Source organism: Melospiza georgiana, chromosome Z (assembly GCF_028018845.1).
Source record: "Melospiza georgiana isolate bMelGeo1 chromosome Z, bMelGeo1.pri, whole genome shotgun sequence".
NCBI classification, from domain to species: domain Eukaryota; kingdom Metazoa; phylum Chordata; class Aves; order Passeriformes; family Passerellidae; genus Melospiza; species Melospiza georgiana.
The window spans coordinates 41,907,758-41,932,864 of NC_080465.1; the positions used below are offsets into that span (position 1 = coordinate 41,907,758).

A 25,107-nucleotide genomic window follows, 5' to 3' on the forward strand; every position below is an offset into this window, starting at 1 on the left:
CCTGCCTTGTGCTCTACACATAAAGGGATGGAGAGAGATTCTAGGCCAAATCCAAACTGTGCCATCAGTACCATGGCTGGGATATCATGGATCCATGTTGATTTCTGGATCCTTTGGTACAGTAAAATCTATGCTTGAAAAATAGCAGAGTGGAGATGTCTGTGATTCCTTTGCTAGCAAGAGCTCAGCTACTTCAACAGAAGCTCCCTCCCTTTCCCTTGTGTGTTAATTATAAGATTAAATCAATGAGAAGGAAAAGAATTTCACAACAAGTGTGAATGACATGGCTTAGGTTGTCTGAACTTCTCACCTTCTTTCCCTAGTTGTTAATTAAATGAACACTGCATAGTGATGGGCTTCTCTAAAGGGCTACAAGTAACTGCCATATCAATTTGTGATTTCATTCTCACTCCTGCTTCCTGCTGAGTTAGCCAAGTGTATTAGCATACTGATCTGTCCCAGAGCAGATGCAGGGGTTAGCTGGTTTTACCATCCCACTCCTGCCCTGAGTGGCCAGATCCATGACACAATGTTACAGGGCTGGTAAATCGCAGATCTAGATTCATTATTGCAAAAAAAGCCTCCATGAACACTCAGTATTGTGCATTTGATTTGCACCAGTTCAGCTGGAATTGTCAGGTACATTAATTGTTTCTTTTGGTCTAAAGAGAAATTAGAAGTAGTCTGTTGCCACAGAAGACATGACAAGTCTGACAGCAGTAAGCCCATAATATTCTCAACCTTTTAGCATTGTTCACTGAATTTTCTGAAGAGAAGAAAAGGTGTTAAGCAGATGCTTTTCTGCAGAAGCACCAGTGATGTTGGGAAATACAAATGTGTTTGTATCCTGCTGCCTGAAGCTGAGAGCACAGCCTTTGGAACAGCTTAAATCTTATGGCTATGGAATGTGATGCTGGTGGAATTACCATACTGGAACAACGGCATTTAGAACCATTATTTTAAGGACTGCATTTTTGTTACATTCAGCTGACTTGTCATTTTGACAAAGCATTAGTTACAAAAGGAAGTGTCATGTAGCTGAAAGGAAGGGCACATGATACTAAAGTGTGACTGTCATCTCTCTGTTTTCCCTCTTCTCTATTTATCACTTCTACACAACCCTTCCCTGTCATTGTCTAGGCTGGGTGTAACTGGATTTGAGGGCAGCTGTTACTATTCCGCCTTGCTGTTGCCTCAAAACACCTTTAGCAGCAAAGGGAAGCTATGCTGCTGCAAAGGGGTTTTCTTTGTTTGCTTGAGATTTTTTTCCTGTGGCTTTTTTTTTTTTTTAATTAAACATCATAAGCAAATGATCCAAGCAGAGAGACCCTGAAGCTGTCCTGTAGAATGTCCTAAACTTTACCTTGCATGTGTTAAGAAGCATGAAATAAAGTCTGCATCAGATGAATGGAACCAAAAATACATGACAATGCTTAGTTACTGAACTGTGATTTTTTTTCTCTGTAAGTCTCTTGTGAGGTTAGGAAATAACCCTGCTGTATTTTTCTGAATTTAATTTGGAATGAAGCATTTTATGCTTAGTATTTCCATTGCCATTTCCTTTTTTGCTTAGTATCTGCTTTGTCATCCTCTATCAAATTCATAAAGAATTTTTCCCCTTGAAGATTTACTTGAAATGGGACTAGTACATAAATGTAATGAAATACAGAAAATAGCTGGAGCATACCTACCTAGGAATGTTCCTGGACACAGCTTAGCTAGGACTGAAATCACTGATTGACATGGTTTTTGCCCAAAAGGTGCCCAAACAAGAGGTAACTCCATCACTCCTGTTCCAGGTGAGCCATGCATACAGTAAGAGCATCACTTTTAATCGGGAGGGTAAAATCCATGTGGTTTTGATTTCTGTCTAATTTACTTTTGCAGGAATGAAACCAGATCCATGCTCAACACACATGTGCACATTGGTGTTTAGGAGTCCCTGTGATAGACCTAATGGCTGATGGTACCAGCAGAGGACCTGGAAGTCCACACTGCAGCCCAGTGAAGCTGACAGGGCAGAGGCAGGAACAGGTTGAGAGGCACTGTGCCCATGGTGCCTACCCTCTCCCCAGGGAAAGATTAGTGCTTTGAGAAGCAAGAGGAAAGTTTAAGAAGTGTGCCTGAAACCCAGCTGTGTTCTAAACATGACATAGACAGAACCAAGCAGCACAGCACTGCTGACACAACAGTTGCTGTTACTTTGCTTTTGTGTATCAAGTACCAACGTGGCTTATTTTGCAATTAACTTACAAATACATAGCAACAAACACTGAAACTCTTTGTTTCAGTTCTGTTTCTATGAGCAATATTGAGTTCCTTTTCAGGCACAGAGTAAATCATCTGTCAGCAGCTACAGGGCCTCACTAAGCAAAGATTCCCAGCTCTGTTACACAATTTATCACCTGCTTTCTTTTTCAGACACATCTAGCTCATAGTGGTAATGGGTCAGACTTCAGCGTGTCCTTCAAACAAGATCACAGCACACAGACCAAGCAAATGCGCTCCTCCCTTTGGAATCTAGCATACAACCAGTTAAAGCCCCGTGAATGGAAAAAACTGGCTGTGTTCTGGAAGTTCACAGATGAACAAATTAAAGCCATTGAAGAACAATGGACAGGTAACAATATCTGAATGGCCAGACACAATATATAGGATAAAAAAACCCCACAAGGCAGTATTGCTTTTTAAACTATGTGAGTATCCCATAGTGAAGGGGTACCAGCCTTGTCCCTGGTTCCTGGGAAGCAGTGCTGTAGCAGTACAGCACACTCTGCTCTCCCTCTTGGCCTGAAGGAGCCTTCCTCTTTGGAGATCAAAACTAGGAGCCATGAGCATCATGGAAGATTCTTGGGGGTGATGCTGCAAGTGAGGACCTGGGGAACCTCATGACACAGAGCAATTTTGCTCACATTCTGTCTGCACTGCTGCCATTAAACAGGAGTTTCTGGCTTCGGGCCTCTCAAGTGCTGGGGAGACAGTGCTTCTGCAGCACATATTGTACTTGTTACTATTACTCCAGGGTATATTTCCACAGCTTGGGGAAAAATGAAAATAAAATTCCATTTTAAGATGTATTACATAGTTTTTATGTCTTCACAGTAGCATTGAGATAAAACAAGATTTTTTTTTAACTTTAGTAGACTTCAGTCTGCATTTTTCTGCTGGATGAGAAATGTAATAAGAGTAAAGGAGTAAGTTTAAAACCTCTTGGAACTTTTAAAGTGCAAAAGCACAAAATACACTCTTTCCAGCATATTGAACAAATATTTTGTGTATTGCATAGGGAAAAAAAGTTACAAGGAACATGGGAACAGAGTGTTGCTCATCTGGTTACACGGTACATTGCTGGCTCATCAGAATCCTGTTAAACATCTGTATGAAGATCTGGTGGAAGCAGGACTTCAGCCTTTAGCTGGTAAGCTGATACAGAGCACATTACAGTGTCCTCTATGAGAGTGCAGTGCCATGCTGAGCTCCCTGCTGGTGCTGGGAGCTGTGGCCAGGGCAGGGGTGGAGGACACTTTCTTCTTGTTGGGACTGCCTTTCCTGAGGGCTGAGGCTGTTTGAGAAAGAGCATTTATGTCAGACTTAAGGTTTCTAAAGGCAGACATGTGCAAACCTTGCTTGCCTCATCTCCTGCACGCACAGTTAAATTGTGAGCGGCCATCCATCAGTTAGTCTGAACTTGTGCAAAGCAGAGCACACCAATCAAGTGTTTTCTCTTACTTTGCAGAGAAGATCAGAGCTTCAGTTAGCATTGGCATGGACTCCAGAAAATGTATCATTTCATGAGTTCATCAACAAAACATGGCATATATGATGGAATTACATGCCAGAAGGAAAGTGGCTTTCAAATATCCTTTAGGGAAACAAAAAACATATTTTGAAGTTGCACAAATTTTTCCACTCTAGAAGAACTTGCACTCCTGAAGTTGTTACTTTTTTCTCAAATGCTTGCTAAATAGAAATGTAAAACATTTAAGAATGAATGGCTGACTGGTAGCTTATAATTGCTAAGCAAGATTCACCACTTACAATTTCTACATCTGACCTAACACTGATAAAGTAATTCTGTACTGGAAATGCAAATTAAGCTACTTTGTGTTTGATGTGAAATGTAAATAAGAGGTTTTCTACATGAAAAAAATTAAATTTAGTAAGTGAAAGTTATGTGTATAAATCAATTAACACTGGCAAATAACTTGACATCTGGCCTCATTTGGGATTCAGGTTTTTATAAATTCTTGCTAGGATTATGAAAAATCTTTCTACTGCGGCGTTTGATTTATGTAGTGAAGAAACACAAAAATGTTATGTGTAAACACCACATGTGGCTGCAGAATTTTCTATCATGGCATAACACTGCATACATACCCTCAAAAGAGCATTTGATACTTAATACTTCACACATCTAGCAATTATTTACTTATTTATTGTTTATATCTTGAATTAATACTTGCTGACTGTGTTTAAAGGTTTTCTTATTACTGAATACATTTAATATCTGAAAAACTATGTAAATGTCTATTTTAGTGATCCTCTTTATAACATAGCAATAGTTTTATCAGGTAATGGAGGAATTGAATTGCCTTTTCTGTTTCTAATGGCTAGCATTATTTTGTGCTGAATCCTACTGTTTGTACTAAAAAAGTGATCTGATCTTAGCCTGAAGTCTTATTCCAAACTGTCCTCCTGTTTGCAATCTTCTTTGACTCTGCTGCAGTGTCCCAGGAATATGAAAAACAGACCAGTAAATCATAAAGTTCTGGAATTAGGGACCTAAAGTACAGATGCTTGGATTCATCAAGTTCTGCAACATTAGCTTGCAAAATGAAAATGTTTAAGAATTTGATGGACTGTAGCTCACCTAGCCTAAACTGGACCCTGGCTGTGGAGGATGCTACCCTGCTGTTCTCCATTTACATACACTGTTGCAGGATATAATTAAAGTGCAGGTCAGCTATACTTACATGCATAAGCAAGTAAAAGTGTTTGTAAGGAAAAAAAATAATTTTCTCTTGAACAAAGATGTTAGTATCATTGGGATTAAACAAGAGATTCAGACAAAAATGACATTGTATCCTTTATTTAAAAAGTGTGCTAAAGATTTCTTAAATAAAAAGTGTTTTTCTTGATAATAAAAGGTTTGGAGGTAGAACAACAAGCTCAAGCTCTTTTTTCCCCTCCAGGTTTTATTATAAAAGCACTTTCACTTTAAAAACCTTCCTTTTTTAGAAAAGGGTAAAAACATGATACGTACTTTAGGCCTTACTGCATCAAATCTGAAAGGACGGGGAAGTGGTACCTTGATTAAAAAGCCCTACTGGTGAGAAAGACAGTCAGTCAGTCAACAACTTTTATTGACTGAACACTGGTATGAGTTTGGCTCTGAAGCACTCGCCCAGCTTGTCCTGCAGGTCTTGCAAAGGTAGAGCCAGAAGAGTGAAGCACAGTTCGAGGATACTTAGCAGCCGTGGCTTGTGATATGGTTTGCTGAAAAGCAATAAGATACATCAAAACACTTAATGACACAAAAAATTCACATTAAAATAGCTCTAGACGAGCTGTAGTTTAAAAGGAAGGACCTGCAACCTAACAAACTGAAATACACTTTTCAAGAAAGAAAAAAATAAATGGTCATTTAATAGAAAGAGTAAGATTTTTTCCTTTCTTATCTGTAAAACACTTTTTAGAATACAAAGTTCTAAACTTCCAGTTAACTAAGTATTTTAAGCTTTTATCATCTTAGTCTTATTTCAAGGTTGGCTTGTTTCAGTATTTTACCATACTGTTCATAATTTTCCCCTGCAGCGCCAATTTTCCTTTTGAAGTATTTGTTACTTCAAAAGGCAGTCCCTGAAAGATCTTTGAAAATAAAAGATTTGCAATTTTATCAAGAAGTAATTTTCTGCCCATAAAACTAGCCACCTTAGTGTAATAAACCATATTCATTCTGCTTTTTATCAAGGTAAATTCTCTTCCTTCTCAAATTAACTCAAGACCAACACTTGAGATTTTTAATTGCAGAACTGGTACACAGTATGTATCTGCAGGCCTGTCACAGTTATTACATTTTTGCAGGTTAGCTTTTGCAAACAGTAGTTCAGGTGCTTTCCTTGTCACACTAGTCACAAAATCTGAATCCAGAAATTGTTCCTAATGAAATAATTACCACACTGAATCTCTGAACTCCTAAGAACATAAAATTTAAACATTAATTTCTGCTTAGGAACCCAAATTCTCCAATTCTTCTATGTGAAGCAAGCAACATGGCTGTGAGTCACAGGAGGATATGGGGGCCTTTTCTGCTTTTGGTACTGCCGTGATGGTGAGGAGATTGAGGGTGTTTGGGGAGTTGGGAGGAGACAGAGCCAGGACAGGTGACCCAAACTGACCAAAGGGATATTCCAGACCATGTGGCACCAAGCTCAGAGTATAAAGTGGGGACAAGAAACAGGAAAGGGTGGGACACTTGTGGTGATGTCATTTGTCTTCCCAAGTAACCATTTTGCATGATGGGGCCTGGCTCTCCTGTAGATGGCTGAACACCTGCCAGTGCATGGGAAGCACTGAATTAATTCCCTGGTTTGCTTTGATTGTGTGCACAGCCTTTGCTTTCCCTATTACACTGTCTTCTTCTCAGCCCGTAAGTTCTCCTGCTTTCAGCCTTCTGATTCTCTTCCCAAACTCTCTGGTGGGGGAGTGAGTGAGTGGCTGTGTGGGGCTTGGCTGCTCTCAAGTTGCCTGGGGTTAAACCATGACATCTCCTCACCAGTGCCTTCTACACAAAGACACAAAGTACTGTTTGCTCTTTTCAACAGGCCTAAAGTCTAATTTGTCTAGCTTTGTCTAATACCTCTTTGCAAGGTAATTTTCTTCAAACTATCACCAGATGTGTTGTAATAAAAATACTTTAAGAACATAAATACACAATCTGATTTACCTGAGTGACTGGATGATGCTTCTCAACAATAACTGAACTCATGGGTGGAGCAACTCCCATCACTGCTAAACTCCCAGAAGCTCTGGATTTTTGTCCCATATCAGCTCGGCCTGTGATTCGAGCAGTGATTGTTCTTCCTGCTTTCTGTTGTGCAGATGTTATTACTTTTGGCATGGACTATAAAAAAAATTAAATATTAATTAGTAAAAAATTCTAAACATAATATTTACAATGCTAGGTGTTTCTGCTCAGTTTTATCTACCACATGCCCAAATGGAACATGTGATGTTGCAGGTAGTCCAATTACATTACACAGGACTGAATTTGCTCCACCTGGCTGCAACCAGGATTACTCCATTTTTTCTACTTGTGCGATAGCATTTTATGTAAATGACTTCTGTTCTGAGGGAAATAAGACTAATTTGACAAAAATCAAGAAGCATGGACAGTTTAGCTTTGCTGGCTGACTGCATGCTTGAGTGACAGCTGAAGGTACTTCCATCATTGTGGAAAACCTTTCTAGCAATGACAGAGCAGATAATAAAAAAGCTCCCATGCATACAAAAATGCATCTTTCTCTGACAGCTGATAGCAAACTCTGTCAAATATGGAAAAGAAAGGAGGGCAGTTTAGCGCAAAGCACAGAAAAGGGAATGAGGGAGAAATTTCAAAGTGCAGGATAATGAGACAAGGATATGAGCACTTTCCATGACAAAAGTCAAACACCAATTATTGCTGTTGCACTATACCTGAGTGCACTCTTCTATTCTTCACTTTCCCACACTGCCCTACCTAAAAACAGAATTTAAAACTGCTCCTAGCATAAATGAGTTTATGTAACATAAATGAGCATTTTCAACCTAGTGTCTTCATACTGCTATGTAAACTCTATGGCAGTGTCCTCAATTACATACCTGTGTTGCTCTGAGAAATGCACAAATAACAATACCCAAACTAATATTTGTTATGATTATGTCCTAAAAGAAGAAAAAAGGTAACTTTAGCATGTTACCAGTTTTTGCGTTGATGTCACACCAGATCCTGATGTTGTGCTAGTGATGATAACTGGAGAATCAGAATCTAGCCTGGTCTCAGGAGTGCTTGCATGAGCCAGGTGGCAACAAAACTGAAAAGAAACCAGTTTATACAGAATGAGTACTACTTTCTAGAAAATACGGTTTTACTCCTTAGATAGCCAGTTTTCTCACCATCCCAATTACCCTTTTAATTGCAATGTCTTCGCAGATATTTTACCTCTAGTGTTACTGTTTATTGTCTAATATAAAATTACTTGTCTAAAATTTGTAGAAATGGTGTGAATAACATTTGTCACTATTAGAATGAAAAGTAAGGAGACAGGCATGCACATCATCTCTGTTCTAACCTACTCTCTAGCATGATACTGTTTTACAGTGGCAAAGTTTTGAGGATGACTCCAGGGCAGGTCCAAAACAACCATGCTACTAGATGATGCTCAGGCTAAGTTGGTATGACAGGACAATAAGCTGAGTTCCCTTAATATCTGTAGGTGTTACCCTCCTAAAAAAGGAGTCTGAAGTCAAGCCAGCTTTTCATGTTTTGAGAACATACTAAATTCAAGTTTATAAAAAAAATGCCTCTTAACAGCTTTTTTCCCAGAGAGAACCTTAGAGAGCAAATTATACTTATTGTAGTGACCTTGTCTTCATTAGTTTAATGCATTTTCACTAAAATAAAAAAGAGCTTAATGAAAGTACAGCAAGCCACAGCAGCTGTGCCCCATTCACAGTGTAGTCTGAACACATCTGAACTCTCTTCAAAAAAGCGCCAATCAAGGTATTTCTCTTTTGTCACTAGGAAATACAGTTCTGTTCCAGCTACATGCTTACCATGTTTTCCACCTGAACAGCAGCTGCTGGTGGAGGTGGTGGTGAGGGTTGATTATATTGTGAAGGAGGTGGCCTTCCTGCACCAGTGGTTGCATGATCATTTCTCCTACTTCCTGTATCTATTATTAGAAACACAAAGTAATGGGATAAGCACATAATCTAGCTCACCCTAAGAGGTGGAGATATGGGGGAAGATAAATTACAATGAAAATTTTAATATTTCTTTGGGATTTTTGTATAATCTAACAGAAAAGAGCAGGCTGTTCTTTATAGAGGTAGGTAGACAGATATAAACAAACATTCCTGTATTTTGCCCTCTTTTGAGATGCTTATAAATGTTTTTCAAGGGGCTTGTTTCTCTATGTCTCAACATCCCTGTGGCACATGTCACCTACTTGTAGTGCAAAGAACTGAGGTTCATCCTACTGCTTGCCAAAACTAAAATCAGTGTGCAAGTGGTGCTCTTATCCCTAAGAGAGAAAATCCAGTCTAGGTAGTAAAACACGAAGGTCATTTGCTCATTCCAGGAACTAGAGTGACACCATGTGGTAGTTGTGTTTGGTTTTTTAAATTAGCAGAAATAAGAAGGAAAAATAAAAGGCAGGTGCTTCAAATCTGTGCAATACTTGTAGACATCAAGAGTAAAAGGGTACTAGAATGTGCATTTTGTACATATCTATGTGTGTACACACACATTAAGCTTAAGCACGGACAGGACCAATGCACAGTTATACATCAGTAAGATCTGATCTATTTTACTGGAGGAAAACAATATTAGGACTTTTATAAGCAAAAACTTATGAATTCCTGTGGTGTCAGTGTTCCTTTAAATACATGAAGAGGTTAAAAATAATCTTAATATACTACTAAGTAATTAGGCAGGTAACTTTAGCACCATCAACACTGACACTAAATATTATGAAGCCATCAAGTTTGTGACACATGCACACTATTAACTGTAATGATATATGATAGGTATTTTATCTGTAGATTTTGTGTATATTAAATGTATATTAAAATAACCAAATCATAAATTTGTAAAGGGGTGAAATTCTGCATTTTATGTCCAGTGACAGAAGGTGGCACTGCAGTGTTCATATAGATTTATAATTGCTGACTGGTTCTGGCACATGGAAGTTTTGATGTCCACAGATCAAAAGACTAGAAACAAATCACAATAATCTTCTCTGATGTTTGCAGTCCTCCAGTGTCCTGATCACTGTTCTACCTGATTAAGAATGCAGATCAACAGTTGTTCAACCATATTAAATAATTATGTAACTAACTACATTAAAGCCACCATCTGGCTGTAAGCAAAACATAGTATGATGGCTGGGGCAGGAGAGAAGGTGGTACCAGAGGTGGTGGAAGCTGATAATCTGCTCAGGACCGAGGACAAAAGAGTCTGTGAAATGTTATGAAGCCTGATTAAAAAGCATAATAGTAGATACACAAATAAATGAGTTATGGGTACCCTAACATGCAGCACAACAAAATCTTTAGGTCTTGTGCTGGTGTAGAGTACCAGTTCTAGCTTCTTAGTAAAAATCAAGCAAAATTTTGGGTCCATGAAAATAAAGGATTGGTCACAACTATTATAGAGCTCAGTTTTCCTTATTTCCTTACTATTTACTCTCATTTTTATAGGTCTACAGAAACAATGCTTTCACACCAGTCAATAAACCTTCATTATTAGGGAGACCTGGTGTCTGTTGCATGTTTTTTTAAAACAACAGACAAACAAATAAAAGATAATGCTTCAAGATAGAATAATTCTTAATTAATAACACTGTGAAAAACAAAGTACTTGGGAAATGCCCTGTAATTTTATTCCCAAACCCAGTATCTTCAATAAATCATTCATTCTTAACCTTCTACCTATACTGATCCTAAATTTTTACTAGCACACAGCTACACTTGGCTAACGGCATATTAATTTCTTAAGCAACTGCACAAATTTATGTTTAACAGGCTTAGACAGCTGCTCAGGTTAAGTATCTTCTTACATCTTCTTCAGGTTTTTATTTTCTCTATCTATCATTTTGGTGGAGAATTTCTCTCAAGTAGTTCAGAAACTTCTGGATAAGATTGTTAAATTTAGCAACTGAAGTTACTTGTCTAAGGCTATTAACCACTGCCAGTACAGATAGCTGTTGAGCCACACAAATAGCTGTGGCACTCCTGCTGGCACAGCTATTTTCTCTTTAACCTAGGTTGCTCCACCAGCACAATTTGGTTCCCACTGCTATTAGTTGTCTCAGTCTGAGAGTGATTTCATTGTACCTGTAAGCATGTGCAGCACTTCCCTGGGTAGCTGCACAGGTTTTACAGGTATGCTGCTGATAAAAATAGACTGGTGTTTCCTGTTCTGACATGGAGTTACATCTAAATACAGAACCCAAGAGACAGAACCCAAGAGATTTGCTTGCCCTTTTTACACTCAAAAGCAGGATTAAGAAAGAAGGGAGAGCTGTCTGGGAAAAGCTGATTCATGGCACACTGAGATTCCAGAGTAAAAAGGAATTTTCAGGATTTTGTCTAAATGCTCCATAACCTCGCATTTTAAGAAGTTTGCCGCCTTTGACTTCCTTTCCTGCCTTCAGCTGGAATTTACCACTTTCCCAGCAAGGTGGGATGAAGAAAACATGTTCCTTCTTTCAGCTACAGCTGTATGAAGTCCAGCCTCAGAGTCCTTCTCAAAATATTCAACAGGACATTTTAAAGCAATAAAAGTTAATTAAACTCTGTATTGCCAAAAATTCTCAAATTAAAAAAAAAAAAAGAGTAAAGGAACTCCATTAAAACAAACAAACCAAAAATCCCAAACAAATCCAACAAAAATGCACACACGCTACCAGATTAAACCTGCTAGTCATACTAACCAGGATCTGGCCTACTGTCCTTGCTTTGAAACATGGTCATTGCTTCCAGATTCAAAGCACATACACCACGCATAAAGGCTTTCTTCATCGTGTCTTCATACTGATCTCTTTCACTATGCAGTTGCAGAAGCTCAGATCTTGTCAGTTCCAAAGCAGCAGTTAACTACAAAACAGATTAAGGAAACAAGTCTCTCTTACTTCTGAATGCAAACTACAAACACATTCATCAATTAATTTTAAAAATAATTTACCATATTTACAAAGACAGAGGTTTTCACTTGAAAACCTCTGCTTCACCAGAGATTAACAGCTCACTGTAATTTCTTTGTAGTACAGCACAATATTGATAATATAGCATATTAAGAAGAAGACTATTCAAAAGATATAGGACTGTCAGACTCTACCTAAGCAGAAATATATCTTTGCAAGCTTTGGTCTTTTAGAAGTTGGCATCTGGCACAGATCTCTGCAGAAATATGGGTTCATTCAACAGAAGAGCAAGTCTTCTCTGACAATGATTTAAGTATAAGGGTAAATTTTCATCACCAGTGTCTCTTCTCTACATACCGTAAAAAACTAAAAATACTGAGAAAAGATCAGATCAAGTTGCTACTTACGGTTTTTGTGCTGTTAAGACACATTCGGTAAGCCTGTTCTTAAAATTCTAGGTTTAATTTCTTGCTGAAATACAAACTTCTTGAAAGCGGTATTTTAAAACTGATTATTTAGTGTGCACCAATGCACAGGTTGAAAATTTCACCTTAAGCTCTGAAAATTCCTTAACAAGCTTAATCAGCAAGCTAAAGAAAAATCAAACTTAATTTCAGCCTTTAACAGAATAGCTATTACAGAAAAAAATATTGTACTCATCATGATCATTCAAAGTAATAATGGTCTTCTATTTGCATTGTCTCCTTCATTAAGACCTCAAAATGCATAGTTCATAGTAACAGAATGCTGTTATAAAACAAATGGCATTCCCATTAGTAGGCAAACAGAGATTTGCCTTATTTCAGGAAGGCACAACTTATTTCATCTGTGTATGCAGATTGGCAACATTTTATATCGGGTGCAGGAAAAAAAGGCACGTCTAAAAACATAACAAAGATCTTAGATCCATTCAGATCTTCTTGCATACTTGGGAGCTCTGTTCTACTGGAAAATACTCATGTTTGTTAGGTTTGCTGAGAAAGACATCCTTTGGAGGAACAGGGGTTGGGAGTCAAGGAGCAAAAGAAGAAAAAAAACTTGATTTTACCTCTGCAATTTTTGCTTCAAAATCATTGGTGAGCTGAACACATACATCTTCTGCCTTTAACTGACAGGCTCTTGCTACTTTGTCTTTCCATTTTTCTTCACTAACAGAGCGCCATGCACCCCACACTTTCTTCATCAAAGCTGTCTGGAAATGTTTATCTGCCATTCTAATTGCATATTCCTTAGGAAGTAAACACAAACACATAACAAAAAAGTTCTGGGTTGATAAAAAGCTCAGTACTTTACTGTGGATGCTTGTTTTGCAGCTTATTACACAGACCACAGTAGGAGCCCCTTAACTGAGTTACAGGTCCTGCAGTGAAGTGTTACACAAGCAGCATCAGCTGCTCAGTGTTGCCTCTGCACATGTGCCAATGCACGTTACTCTCCTCACCATGAGAAACAGTGTTTGTGAGCTCCTAGGCTACACACAACAGCGGTCTTACTCTTAGTTTAATGACACCCAAACAACAACCTCACATACACAGTGTAAACAGACATATGAAGCCATTTGTTGGGTATGTGGCACATTTGGATTCACTGTAGGAATCATATAAAACCTGCTGTCACAAAGACTGCAGGTAGTTATCATAAAACTTACATTTTGAATAAATTTAGACTTCAGGATTGTTTAAAAACTACTTTAAAACAACTCTACTATTCTAGTCTATTTCAAAATAGTCAGCAGACAACAGATTTTTTCCCATTCCAGAGAGTATTCTGACAGCAACATTCCTTTTAGAACTGATCTTTTCAAACTGTTATTTGTCAAACACATCAAAATAGAAACACCATGATTTCTTCAAACTGTAAAAAGAAGTGCAGCAGCTCTGACTCTTTTGAGTTCAGAGGTTTAATTTTCACAGCATTTTGATTTTGTGCACATACCTCTTGTTTGGCTTTTACATGCTGAATCCGCCACAGTGTAAACTTTCTCATCAATGCTACTCTCTCCTTTTGCTTTTCTAATGCTTGGGTCAAGTTAGTAATTACCTGCAAAAATATTCATTAACACTATTTCATTATCTATGATCACCGTAAGATCAAAGATAATGTACTTTATGTCTCACTTATTTTCACTTAAAGCACTTGCTTTTAACAGATGCTTTCTACTGAAATTTCCCCTTACTCTGATCAAATAAGAAACAAGGATCAAAGTTCAAATGAGAAGTAAAATTCCTGTGGCTTTGACACTCAGATTGTGGTACTTCCATGTTGTAGTTTTAGGAAAAGTTCAACTGAGTTATTTCCTCCTATATTTGGTGGTTTCTGAACTACTTTCTCATAATTAAATGTTACCACAGCATAACATCAGAAGAATGTCTTATTTCAAAGAGACTTTTAATAAATCAGAAACATTTATATTAGAAGTTTGTTTCACTTGTCTGAACAGAATAAACAAGCTAAGTTGTTGCTATAAACCAGAGAAACCTTATTAGAAATTGTTACTCTCTTTAGAAGATCACATGAAAGATACTATATAAGCTTCAAGCAATTAAAACGTTTGAGAGGCAAGATGTCATACTGGACAGAGACTGCAACCCAGCAATCTCTAAATTTAATGACTACACATGAAGAGCTGAGGTTCCCCAACTAAAAATGAAGCCAGGTATGATGCAAATTTGGTAGACCAAATCTGAATATTACTCCCTACTTCTGCCTAACTTCTTAAGCTAGATTCTGCCATTAGTCATATATGAGCAACTCTAATGGTCAACAGTGGGACTCAGGGGAATAATGCAAAGTTATTTTAACTACTGCATAAACATTGTTGAGAACAAGATTTTATGACAATACATGCTAGCATATGTTAACATTATATTCCATTTGTTACAAGTAATAATTATTGAATATACACTAATTAAATGAATGATAACTAAAATTAAAATAGAAAACAAATTAAATTGATATATTAATTACTTTTGTTGAAAAAGTATCATAAAAATCAATTTTCAATGCTGCATACATACTGCTACACATTAGAAGTCTTAGCCTAAGTCTATTTTTGTTAATCAGCATATTTTTGCAAATAAATTAGATTCTTATTACACATTGTAAATCTTAATTCTTTACGATGTGTAATAAGAATCTAATACTTGTAATATTTGTGGGGCTGATGGACTCTGGTTTATGTCCATATGAGAATACAGGAGATTTTATAATTATGGAATGATATGCAGAAGCATGGAAGCACTGCCACCTTCCATTGAGGTGGGAGCAATAGTAATTTTCTATTCAAATGTTTGGGTTTTTTTCCTTAGAATCAAAACTTTAAAACTGGCTGAAGAAACAATTTCTTTGGCAGCAGATAATGAAATAGAGCTTTCAAAGTATCACTGAGAATTATGGCACATTAAATATGACTGACATACAATGACAGCCAATAGAATTAGATGTTTGAAAGTTATAGGCTGAAATAGCCTTGCACAAGGTACTAGTTACATGATATAAGACTAATCCAGTTATTGCAATGTTACAACATTTATATTTGCTTGGTCTTTCAGATTAGTGTGTTTTCTAGACGAACATAGAACACCATCTTCATTCACATTTTAACTCTTGTAATGTACGTTTTTTGAAAATTTGAGTAGGAATTAGAAACCCAAACTCCATTAAGTGTTCTCAAGTACTAGGTAATATTTTCAGGGTAGCAGAAAGAAAACTTATTTATGTTGTGTGATTGCAAAACTGCCAAGATTTTATATCCACTTTCACACTTCTAGTTAATATTCAAGTTGTTTGCACTGTTGCCAGCAGGAAAGTGTAAACCAGAGACTCCAAATGTCCAATCTTAAGAATATGTACAAATGTCGAATTCCTAAGAATCTAAAAATAGAGGCTCCTCAACATTTAAAAGTGAGGAAACCAATCTAATGATTGAAAATTTAGAGGCTTTTGAAATATAAGAGCTAATAAACTCACCTATGCCTGTGTGAGTTCTTCATGAAATACATGAGAAACAAGACTAGACTCTAGATTTAAGAAACAAACAATGCAAAACATAGCACATATGATGTGCTTTCTTTGTTAGTATAGACAACTCTATTAGCAACCATGATTATTTTTCTACTATACAGTCTGAATGTATTATTTACTTCTCTATGTTACTTACTTTAAAAAAATGTTGTTCAAAGAGACGGACCAAAAAATTTAGTGTAGATATTTTTAAACAGAGAGGAACTGTTAAAATATGAAATTGAGTTACTACCTCATCTTTCCTGCTAATAGAGATTTCATAAGTACGAAGTAACTCTTTCAGGTTTTCCATCTCATTCTGCAGTTGTTTCACTTGTGTGTCATGTTTCTCTTTCTCTTGTCTCATTTGAAGCTTGTGTTGTTGAATCAAATTAAGTTCCCAAGTTTTCAGTTCAGTCAGAATATTTGTCTGAAAAGTTAAAAGGATGACAGTAATGCAATGAGTTTATTTCCTCTCTATAATTTTCATCTTAAAACACTTAGCATTTAAGAAGACACAAATATTTGCAGTGATACCTTCATTACACAGGCTGTGTACAGCTCTATTACCACATAAAATGAGCTACTGAATCATGATATCAGCACTTCCCTAATGGAGACAGTTATTCCAAAGTTTTTTGAAAAAAGATATTCTGTGCTACACATGCTTATGTGCAATATGCAACAACAACAAAAAATACCATTCTCTCAGCAATCACACTGAAACTTCTCCTGCACTAACTCTACAATACAATGATATCTGTGAATGATTTTTAAGGATTCCATACAATATAAATACCTTAAGACTTCCACTCCAGACATCAACTATATTTTCTATTTGAGTGACTTTTCCATCTGGTGAAGTTAATTCCGTTACTGTGGTTTTACTGACTTCTCCTGGACCATGTGTGGAAGAAGTTGTTTCTGGAAGAGCAGGTTGTTCCATACCGGCCTGCTTCACTGATGTTGAGACTAAAAATGAACAAGAAAATAAGAACTGACACTCTGGAAAGCTGACTGGTCCACACTTTGGATGGAAGTCAGAAGACAGACAACGGCAAAAAGGAAATAAAATATTTATAACACCAGAAATGTCCTTTACCCACATAAGAAAAACCAATCCAATTCTAATACATGCTTTCTGGACACACATATTTAAGCTGACAATCCAATTGTAACATAAGTAAATTCAAAAGTAGTGCTCCCTTAATACAGTATCTTAATATACATTAATTTGAAAGAGAATGATCACAGCAACCACCAAAAATACAGCCAGAAATACCATCTCTAAGTGAAGGCTTCTTGACAATTAACATCTCAGGTAAACAATCTACTAACTTCTGCCTTCTTTCTCAATGAGCCTGTAAACACCTGAGGTCTGTGCTGTTCCTTTACAAATTCACAAAGTAGCCTGTGGACATATTTTGATGTTAATACATACCGGCATGCATTTTTCTTAAAGCCTTAAATTTCTTCACCTAATTAGCATTCAAGCAATTTGAGAAAGGACATATCTGCCATTAATTTATATAATGCCTTATACAACAAATCCTCACTTTAAGGAGCTGTGGTACCACTAAAGCTAGTTTGCATGCATTTGAGCTGATAATAAAGTTAATATTTAAGTAAACTTGGGAAGTAAAATATTGTTTTATATTTAGTTATTCCTTACAGAAAATTTGCTATTAGAGTTGACAACTGAATAAAAGAAAATTAGAAGAGATATTAGCAGATTCCTGCTAATAACAACAAACACAACAACTTCAAAAAAGTACTCTCTTTTTTCATAAACAGAAAACCTCCAACATTTTAGTCTTCACTTCTGAAAACAGGTAATGTCTGACGGGTACTATTTTTTGATTCAATCAAGAAGAATTAAGCTTATCTGTCACAAAGCAGTATCTTCAGTGAACACTAGAAAAGTGTGTTTTGAATTTATTTAAGGCAGAGCCTGATGGTTCATATTCTTTTACAGTTATTTTTACTGTTAGGTCTCCTTTCCTAAGGAAATGGGAAGAGTTGTCTGGCTAATACTCTGCCACAAAACTACTACACTCATGCTCCAAAACAAAAGGGAAACAAGGAAGAACTGCGATGCAGAAGCAGTTACAACTGCTTTTTGATATTTCTCCCAATACACAACCACACATCATAAAATTAACACCAGCTTGAGCTAAAGGAGTGCCATCTAACACACCATTTCTATAGACTAAACGTTCTCCCCTATAGCAAAAGCAAAAGACCATAAAGAGATTATTCCCCATGACAGAGTAAATTAAAATCAGGCTTTAGCTTTTTGTCATTGTTTCTCCTGAAAATGACAGAAGTATTGCTAAAGTAGTGGCAGAATTTGAATACTTGTTGCTTTTAAAAATGTCCAAAGTACATGACATGCCAGACAGATGATCCAGATTACTTGAAATACATCTAATTTCTGTGATGAAGAATCTGGCTGGCATATGACAATAAAATTATCTGGCACTGTTACCGTTGTCAAACATTCACAGTTTTGTCCTTCACCACTTTTCCCCATTCCTGTATGTCACTCCTTCCTTCAGCTGTAACATGAAATGCATGAAGCTTTGTTTTTATTTTTAAACTTCTACTACTTGGTTAGACTACACAGAACAGTTTGTAAGATACCTTAAAAAACCCAAAAGAATAAAATGTAACCAATCAAAACAGGATATTAAAACAGGCTAAGAACTGCCACAGTCTGAGAATCACAATATTACTAGTTCATCACTACCTTCCCCCTTAATTCTCCCTAGGAACAGATTATCCTAACACAGTTTTCATTTCTCTCATTTACCATAGGATGTATAATATCTTCACTGAATCCACCAAATGTATCTGTTACATGTTTATAACATCATCTTATGAAATTCATCTTAGCCTTCCAGCATTGCCATAATTTTCTACAGTTGCACACACATTAATTTAATTCTTATTTCTAATGCTCTCCTTCTGTCACCTCTACTCCCTCCATAGAGTTATATGATGTCACTCAGTTGCAGCGCACTAAGGTACCAAGGATACTGGAACCATTTGGATATGATAAGTATAGAAATGCACTTTATTTAATAATCTCCACACCCATTTACTGCAACAAATCTCTAGACAGAGGTAATGAAATTAGCTGTTTATCCAGATGTCTGTTACTACAGTTGAGCTTTTCTGTGTTGTTCTAGTATCTGAGTTTTTCTGCTTTTATTAAGTAAATAAGCTCTGACACTGTTCTCACACATTAGATGCTATTAGTGGCCCAAGCTGAGCACAGCAATTTGCTAAAATGTTCTAAGAAGTTTAATGGATATATACTGAGGACTAGAAGGCTTGAAGAGAAGGATTTTTTCCACGCTTTGGGTATGAGTCATCATTGCACATCTCTGCAACAAATAATTTACTGCTCCAGTCTTAGTAATTTTCAAATTTAATCAACTAAACTGATAACAAGAACAGGAAATGAAGTTTTATGTTTCAAAGTTTAAAAACATTTGGACATTGAACTGAATTGAATAGTACAGCATGTTTATTCCAATTACTTCTCTTATCTGACTGAAAGCTGTTAGGGAAGATACCATGTATACTTAATTTTTCTGCAACAAATAGAGATTACCAGTAATCAGAGTTCTACCACCATAATGGTAGCATCCAGACCAAAGAACACTTCATAACCAGAACTTCATTTCAGAAGGCATCACATGGCATTGGAAACTCTGTCAGTTCCAATACCATCGCATGGAGAAGGGGAAAATACATTGTAAACTTGAGAAGCTCTGCAGAAGAGCAAACTTTCAGATTTTAACTCCATCCTCAGCACATTCATTCATTTTGTTTTACAGTTATAGAACACTAACCTATTAATTTACGATTTTGTTATTTAAACACAGTAGCAGCATTAGAGCCAAATGTCAAAAAGCCTGATTTTTAGTATGAACAAGCAAGCAGTGCCAAAAGAATTAAGTTTAACAAAAATTAACTGTCCTTCAGAAAAAAACCTAGTAAACAATCCCACCTGATCAGCATTAGAGGTAGAGTATTAAGCTTGAATTCAAGCATTAGAAGTATAGTATTAAACTTAAAGTTTTCTCATTGTTCATTCAAGTCATGTTATTACCATAATGAAAAAAAGAAGATATTCTGAGGGCATTAACACTGTGGCCAGCACTACTTCAATACATAATCACCATCAATCAATAGTAGTGATTATATAGAAGAGTTCAAGATCTTGATCAGATCTTCTCCTCAAAGCTGAAATAACCTTTTTACAACTAGATTGTTTCCAGCTCTATCTCTAGGAGGTATGACCCATCTCTCTAACAGACTGAGAAGACACAGTGATATTTTGAACAGCAAACACATATTTTGATAAAGTAGCAAAGCAAAGGAAACTTGTTTATAGCATTTTAATTGACAGAAGCAGGATGAATCTCTGTAAATATTATTCCCGTCTCTTGTGTTCTCTGGGAAGTTCAGAAGCACCTTTTTTACTGTCTTTAATCACTTTTTTCCATTCTGTGAATGGAAAGAGATCTGTGAACTGCTGCAGTGTGTGTCCCTCTTCCATGGGGTGCAGTCCTGCAAGGACAGGCTGCTCCAGTGTGGGTGCCCCACGGTGTCACAAGTCCTACCAGGAAACCTGCTGCAGCATGGGCTCCTCTCTCCACAGGTCGGCAGCTCCCTGCTCCAGTGTGGGCTTCCCATGAGGTCACAGTCCCCTCTCAGACATCCAGCTGCTCCAGCGTAGGTCTGTTACCTCCATGGGCTGCAGGTGAATCCCTGCACCCCCTGACCTCCATGGGCTGCAGAGGCACAGCTGTCTCAGCATGGGCTGCAGGGCCTGGAGCACCCCCTGTCCCAGCTTCTCCAGTGACCTTGGTGTGTACAGAGCTGTTCCTCTCACATATTCTCACTCTGTTCTTCTGTGGTCACTATTACAACCATGCAAAACTTCTTTTTCTTCTCAAATCTCTTATCACAGAGGCATTATCACCATTTCAAATTGCCTTAGCCTTGGCCAGCTGCACTCCCATCCTTTGGAGCTTCCAGAGCTCTGGTAGACATGGAAGAGGCTTCTGGCAGCTTCTCACAGAAGCCATCCCTGTAGAACCCCCACTACTAAAGTTTGGCCATGCAAACCCAATGCAGCCCAGAAAAAGAAATAAAAAGTAAGAGCAGAGTTACAGGGAGACAGGAGACTCTTTTGGGTGGCTGGCTACAATTTTCAGACAAATACGATAAAAAATAGAGTATAAAGTCATGTACCAAAATAGCGCAAGAGTCTTTGATTCTGATATTCTTTCTTATGAACAGCAGTATTACACATCACAAAAAAATCCCTTACAAGACAATATTCCACTCAAACTGGGAGACAAAACTCTAAGCAGAGAGCACTGAGGACAATATCCAAATTAAAATTTGCTCCATATTATAGTTCCACATAGCTGGGTTTGAAATTTTCTACTGTTTTAAGAGCATCAACTCAGGCTGAGAAACAGTTCCAGCAGCTGACATTGACTGCTCTACAAATCAAGAGTTTCGCAGTGTACTCGAATCCTGACAATCTGTGACTTATAATGTGACTGATCAACAATGGAAGAACATCCAGAGCAGATAAGTACTCTGCTCATGGAGCTCTGGAAAGAATACAGAGAGTGACCACAGCTGCTTTAAAGGAAGCTGAAGTAATCTCAGCACAGGAAGGGGCTCTGGGTGGCCTTTGTTTCTCACAAAAGGCTGCACCATTTGAGGGAATCAACTGGTTGTGTAAGTGGCCTTAGCTAAGCGTGAACGCGGAACGCATTTCTGTGCTACCCAGAGAAGCATGGCTTGAGCCAGCACACAGCATAAAAAAAAGCAAACAGCAAAATGAACTTTCAACATAGCAACAGACTTGAGCTGGCTTTAACCCACACACACAGTCTCAGCAGGTGGGGACAGCTCGTGCCGTGACAGTTCATGTACAGCTCGTCATGACAGTTCCTATACAGAGACTGGCAGCAGGAGTCACAGCTCACTGTGATCTGCAGTGTACTGCAGACATTCTGTGGTTTGACATTTTGCTGTAATGTTCACCTAAGTCCTGCTCAGACTTTGGCTAACTCACAGCTCATGCTAAGGCCTGGTGTATCCTAGGAGTGTGCCATGAGGTCAAGGCAAGATATGATGGACAGAAGGGCTAAAGGTCATCATGCAGCTGTCATCACCTACCACTCACTATCTCCTGCAGCCTTAATCCTTCCACACAGATTGTCTAGCAGCTGCTTTAGAACCTAAAAACCTAAAGAAATAGTATTGACCAAACTTCCAAGTTGGAAGGTACAAGTATGTCACTTGTTCCTCTAAACAGCAGACATAAAGCCGTCCACAAGGGTTATAAAAGTGAAAACAAAAAGATAGCTAAATATATTTAATATTAAATAGAATGATAAAGAATAGAAGTTAGTTTAAAGTCAGTTTTGCCTGATTATGCTTAGCTTCCTAGAAAAGAAATAATGCAGGTGTATTTGTTTACAATTTCTTCTGAAGCAAAATTAACAGCAAAGCAAAATTCTCAATCTAAATGCTAGTGACAGAAGCAAACAAGACAATTAAAAATATCCGTGTTACTAATGCATCACAAGACCCTAAGTTTAGTGTCTTGTGATGCATTAGTAACATGGATAAATAAAATACCAAGAAATAAAATTAGAATAACAGGATTGAATTAAAAAAGTACTTAAAAAAGTATCATGCAGTGACATGATTAGTCATTACACAAAGCCCTTTTAAGGTAATCCTCCCTTTCATTGAATCATTGTTTCTATATGTTTCTAAATTTCTCTATTACAGCCCTACCAGCTTGAGCAAAACCAGCTGTGACACATGAAATGTCAATCAAGTATACTGTAAGTAAGGGTATCCCTTATTCTGTTATTACACCAACCATCTTTAAACATCAGCCCCACAAAACACAAAGAACTGCCAGCACATCAACACTGTCATCTGAAAGTGATGCCAGAGAGAGAACTCTTCAGGGAATATGCCTTCCTACATTTCTTGTTGCGCAAAATGCAAATGTACTGCAAATGACATACACGTATTTTTCAAACTAAAGCTATTAAAAAATATAAGTCATCAAAGTTGTATCATTGTTTGTGTAAGCTCAACACATAGCCTTGGGCGTACTACCTGGAGTATTATGGTGAGTGGCATAACCTGTTAACCTGTAAATTCTTTCAGATGGTCTCTTTTCTGAGGCAGGTTCAGGAAACTTTGAGACACACTGCTCAAACTTCGGAGTCACTACAGTATAACGAAACAGCTCTTCATATTCATCCTGTTGCAAAGTGGTGACAAAGAATTATAAAACTATAATTACATTTTTAAAAATTAGGCATATGTAAAAAGAAGTCTATATTGTTTTCTATAATTTTGAGAGGTTTCTTTTTAATTACTATGGTGTAAACAGAGAGGATTTCCCCTAAAGTTGCAAAAGTGAGTTGTTTTCCCACAATGACTATAATAATTTAACTTTCATTTGTTTAATGCTCACATTCCTTCTGATTACAACTAAATGCACTGCAATAGCTGCACAGAAAGATTCTGTGAGATTCCAGCATTGAATACTACAATAGGCATCTAAAACAAGAACTGGAAAAAAACTCCAGTCCCAGGTCATCTAAGTTATTAATCGGCTCTTATTATTTCTAATGACTACTAGTAGTGCTTCAAAGAAAAATATGTATTTTTATAGCCATAACAAAGATGCTACTGAACAGTCACACTTCACACTCTGTAACATGGCAATTTCTCTGGTGGAAGTTGTAAAGCCAATCATCAAAAGTGATTTGATTATACACAAGTTTTTTTAGAGAGGATATAATTATTCTCACCTTATTTATTTTTAAAATTATACAGGTATATGGAATGTGTATATATAACTTAGAAAGAAGCTTTCCTATTAAGAAGCTAAAAACCTATCTAACTGGTATGTGGCATTATGCTATACACCTAAGTAAGCCAATTAATATTTTTTTGAAACCTCCTAATGAAAGAGATTTTCAGGATGAAGGTATTCAGTGTTCATTGTGAAACCGTAAACAATCTGTATTATAACTTAAACACGCAATCTAGTAATTAATTAAACAAGTACCACTACTAGTTACTTACTACAACAAATCTACTAATTAAAGCTTTGGAAATCAATGCCCATTGGAAAACACTTTACCAGGTCACTAGCAGTTATTATTACTTCACTTAGTATTATCACATTAGTTCTGTTATTAGTTCTGTTCTATCACATTAGAATCCTAATGAGGTCAAACCTCAAAAACCAAGTGTGAATTCAAAAATTAATTTCCTCTTAAACCTGGGGGAAGTTAGAGGGAAAACAATCAATGAAAGGTATCAATTACATGCAATATGTTTTTGAATCTAACAACTGAAAAGGATAATACTTCAAAACTCTCAGTGTAACTTGTATATTTTTGTGTTTCAACTAATTAGAGAATTTAAGAAGCTAGGTTTGGTACATTTAATCTGCATTCTAGTTTCCATTTAAATGTCCATTTCCCATCTTCTAATCTATCACGTTCAAAGTAGAAGCCTAAATAAATGTACACGAAGCTACAGAATTACAAATACATGATGTATCTTTTGGACATGCAAGTGTGTCACAATCCATGTAAAAGGTATAATTAGCTGCAAATCAACAAGTTACTAATTTTTCTACAGACATCTTTCTAAATGTATACAGTTTAAATTTTATAAGATATCAAAAGAAGAAAACAGATATCTTTAGATCTGTTACTCAATCAGGAACTGCATGGAACCATACAAAACTCCCTGCAGCAAAATCTCATCTGAGTAAAAAAGCCAATAAAGCCTTAACTAATAAAAATGAAATGATTCTGCAGATGTTAGATCACACCTCTGTCTTCTTCTAAGAGATCATGCAACCAAATAACAACTTAAAACTAATTCTTCCCAACAAACAAGATAGTTCTCAGACAGAACTGATCCAGCTGCTTCCATGATCAATTCAAAGGACCTAGTAGGTTAGATGTCAGATGCAAGTGGGTGTCTCACGTTGAGTCACCCAATTTATTCACTATCACACAATATGTCTTACTATAGACATGCTTAGCATTCAAAATATGGGTATCAAGTTACGTCAGGAGATTTTTTTCAAGTTCTAATTCTTTTATTAATACTC

At 36.9% G+C, this 25,107-nt stretch overlaps 2 protein-coding genes across 3 annotated transcripts in view; one reads left to right on the plus strand and one right to left on the minus strand.

The window, feature by feature from the left end:
• The window catches only part of ANKDD1B (ankyrin repeat and death domain containing 1B), a 24,336-nt gene extending 18,871 nt beyond the window's left edge, over positions 1 to 5,465 (plus strand). Inside the window, exons 12-14 of the mRNA XM_058043477.1 lie at positions 2,422 to 2,620; positions 3,287 to 3,418; positions 3,737 to 5,465. Coding sequence (XP_057899460.1) covers positions 2,422 to 2,620; positions 3,287 to 3,418; positions 3,737 to 3,795 — 390 coding nt within the window. The 3' untranslated portion in view covers positions 3,796 to 5,465. The remainder of the gene's footprint in view (positions 1 to 2,421; positions 2,621 to 3,286; positions 3,419 to 3,736) is intronic.
• Positions 5,135 to 25,107, minus strand: part of POC5 (POC5 centriolar protein) — a 27,789-nt gene continuing 7,816 nt past the window's right edge. The window contains exons 3-12 of one of the 2 annotated variants that reach the window (XM_058043479.1): positions 23,082 to 23,229; positions 16,708 to 16,880; positions 16,162 to 16,338; positions 13,842 to 13,946; positions 12,955 to 13,134; positions 11,697 to 11,859; positions 8,815 to 8,933; positions 7,959 to 8,072; positions 6,947 to 7,123; positions 5,135 to 5,496 (exon numbers count right to left, since the gene is read on the minus strand). In XM_058043479.1, coding sequence (XP_057899462.1) covers positions 5,347 to 5,496; positions 6,947 to 7,123; positions 7,959 to 8,072; positions 8,815 to 8,933; positions 11,697 to 11,859; positions 12,955 to 13,134; positions 13,842 to 13,946; positions 16,162 to 16,338; positions 16,708 to 16,880; positions 23,082 to 23,229 — 1,506 coding nt within the window. In that variant the 3' untranslated portion in view covers positions 5,135 to 5,346. The remainder of the gene's footprint in view (positions 5,497 to 6,946; positions 7,124 to 7,958; positions 8,073 to 8,814; positions 8,934 to 11,696; positions 11,860 to 12,954; positions 13,135 to 13,841; positions 13,947 to 16,161; positions 16,339 to 16,707; positions 16,881 to 23,081; positions 23,230 to 25,107) is intronic. The other variant, XM_058043478.1, reaches the window with a different exon arrangement.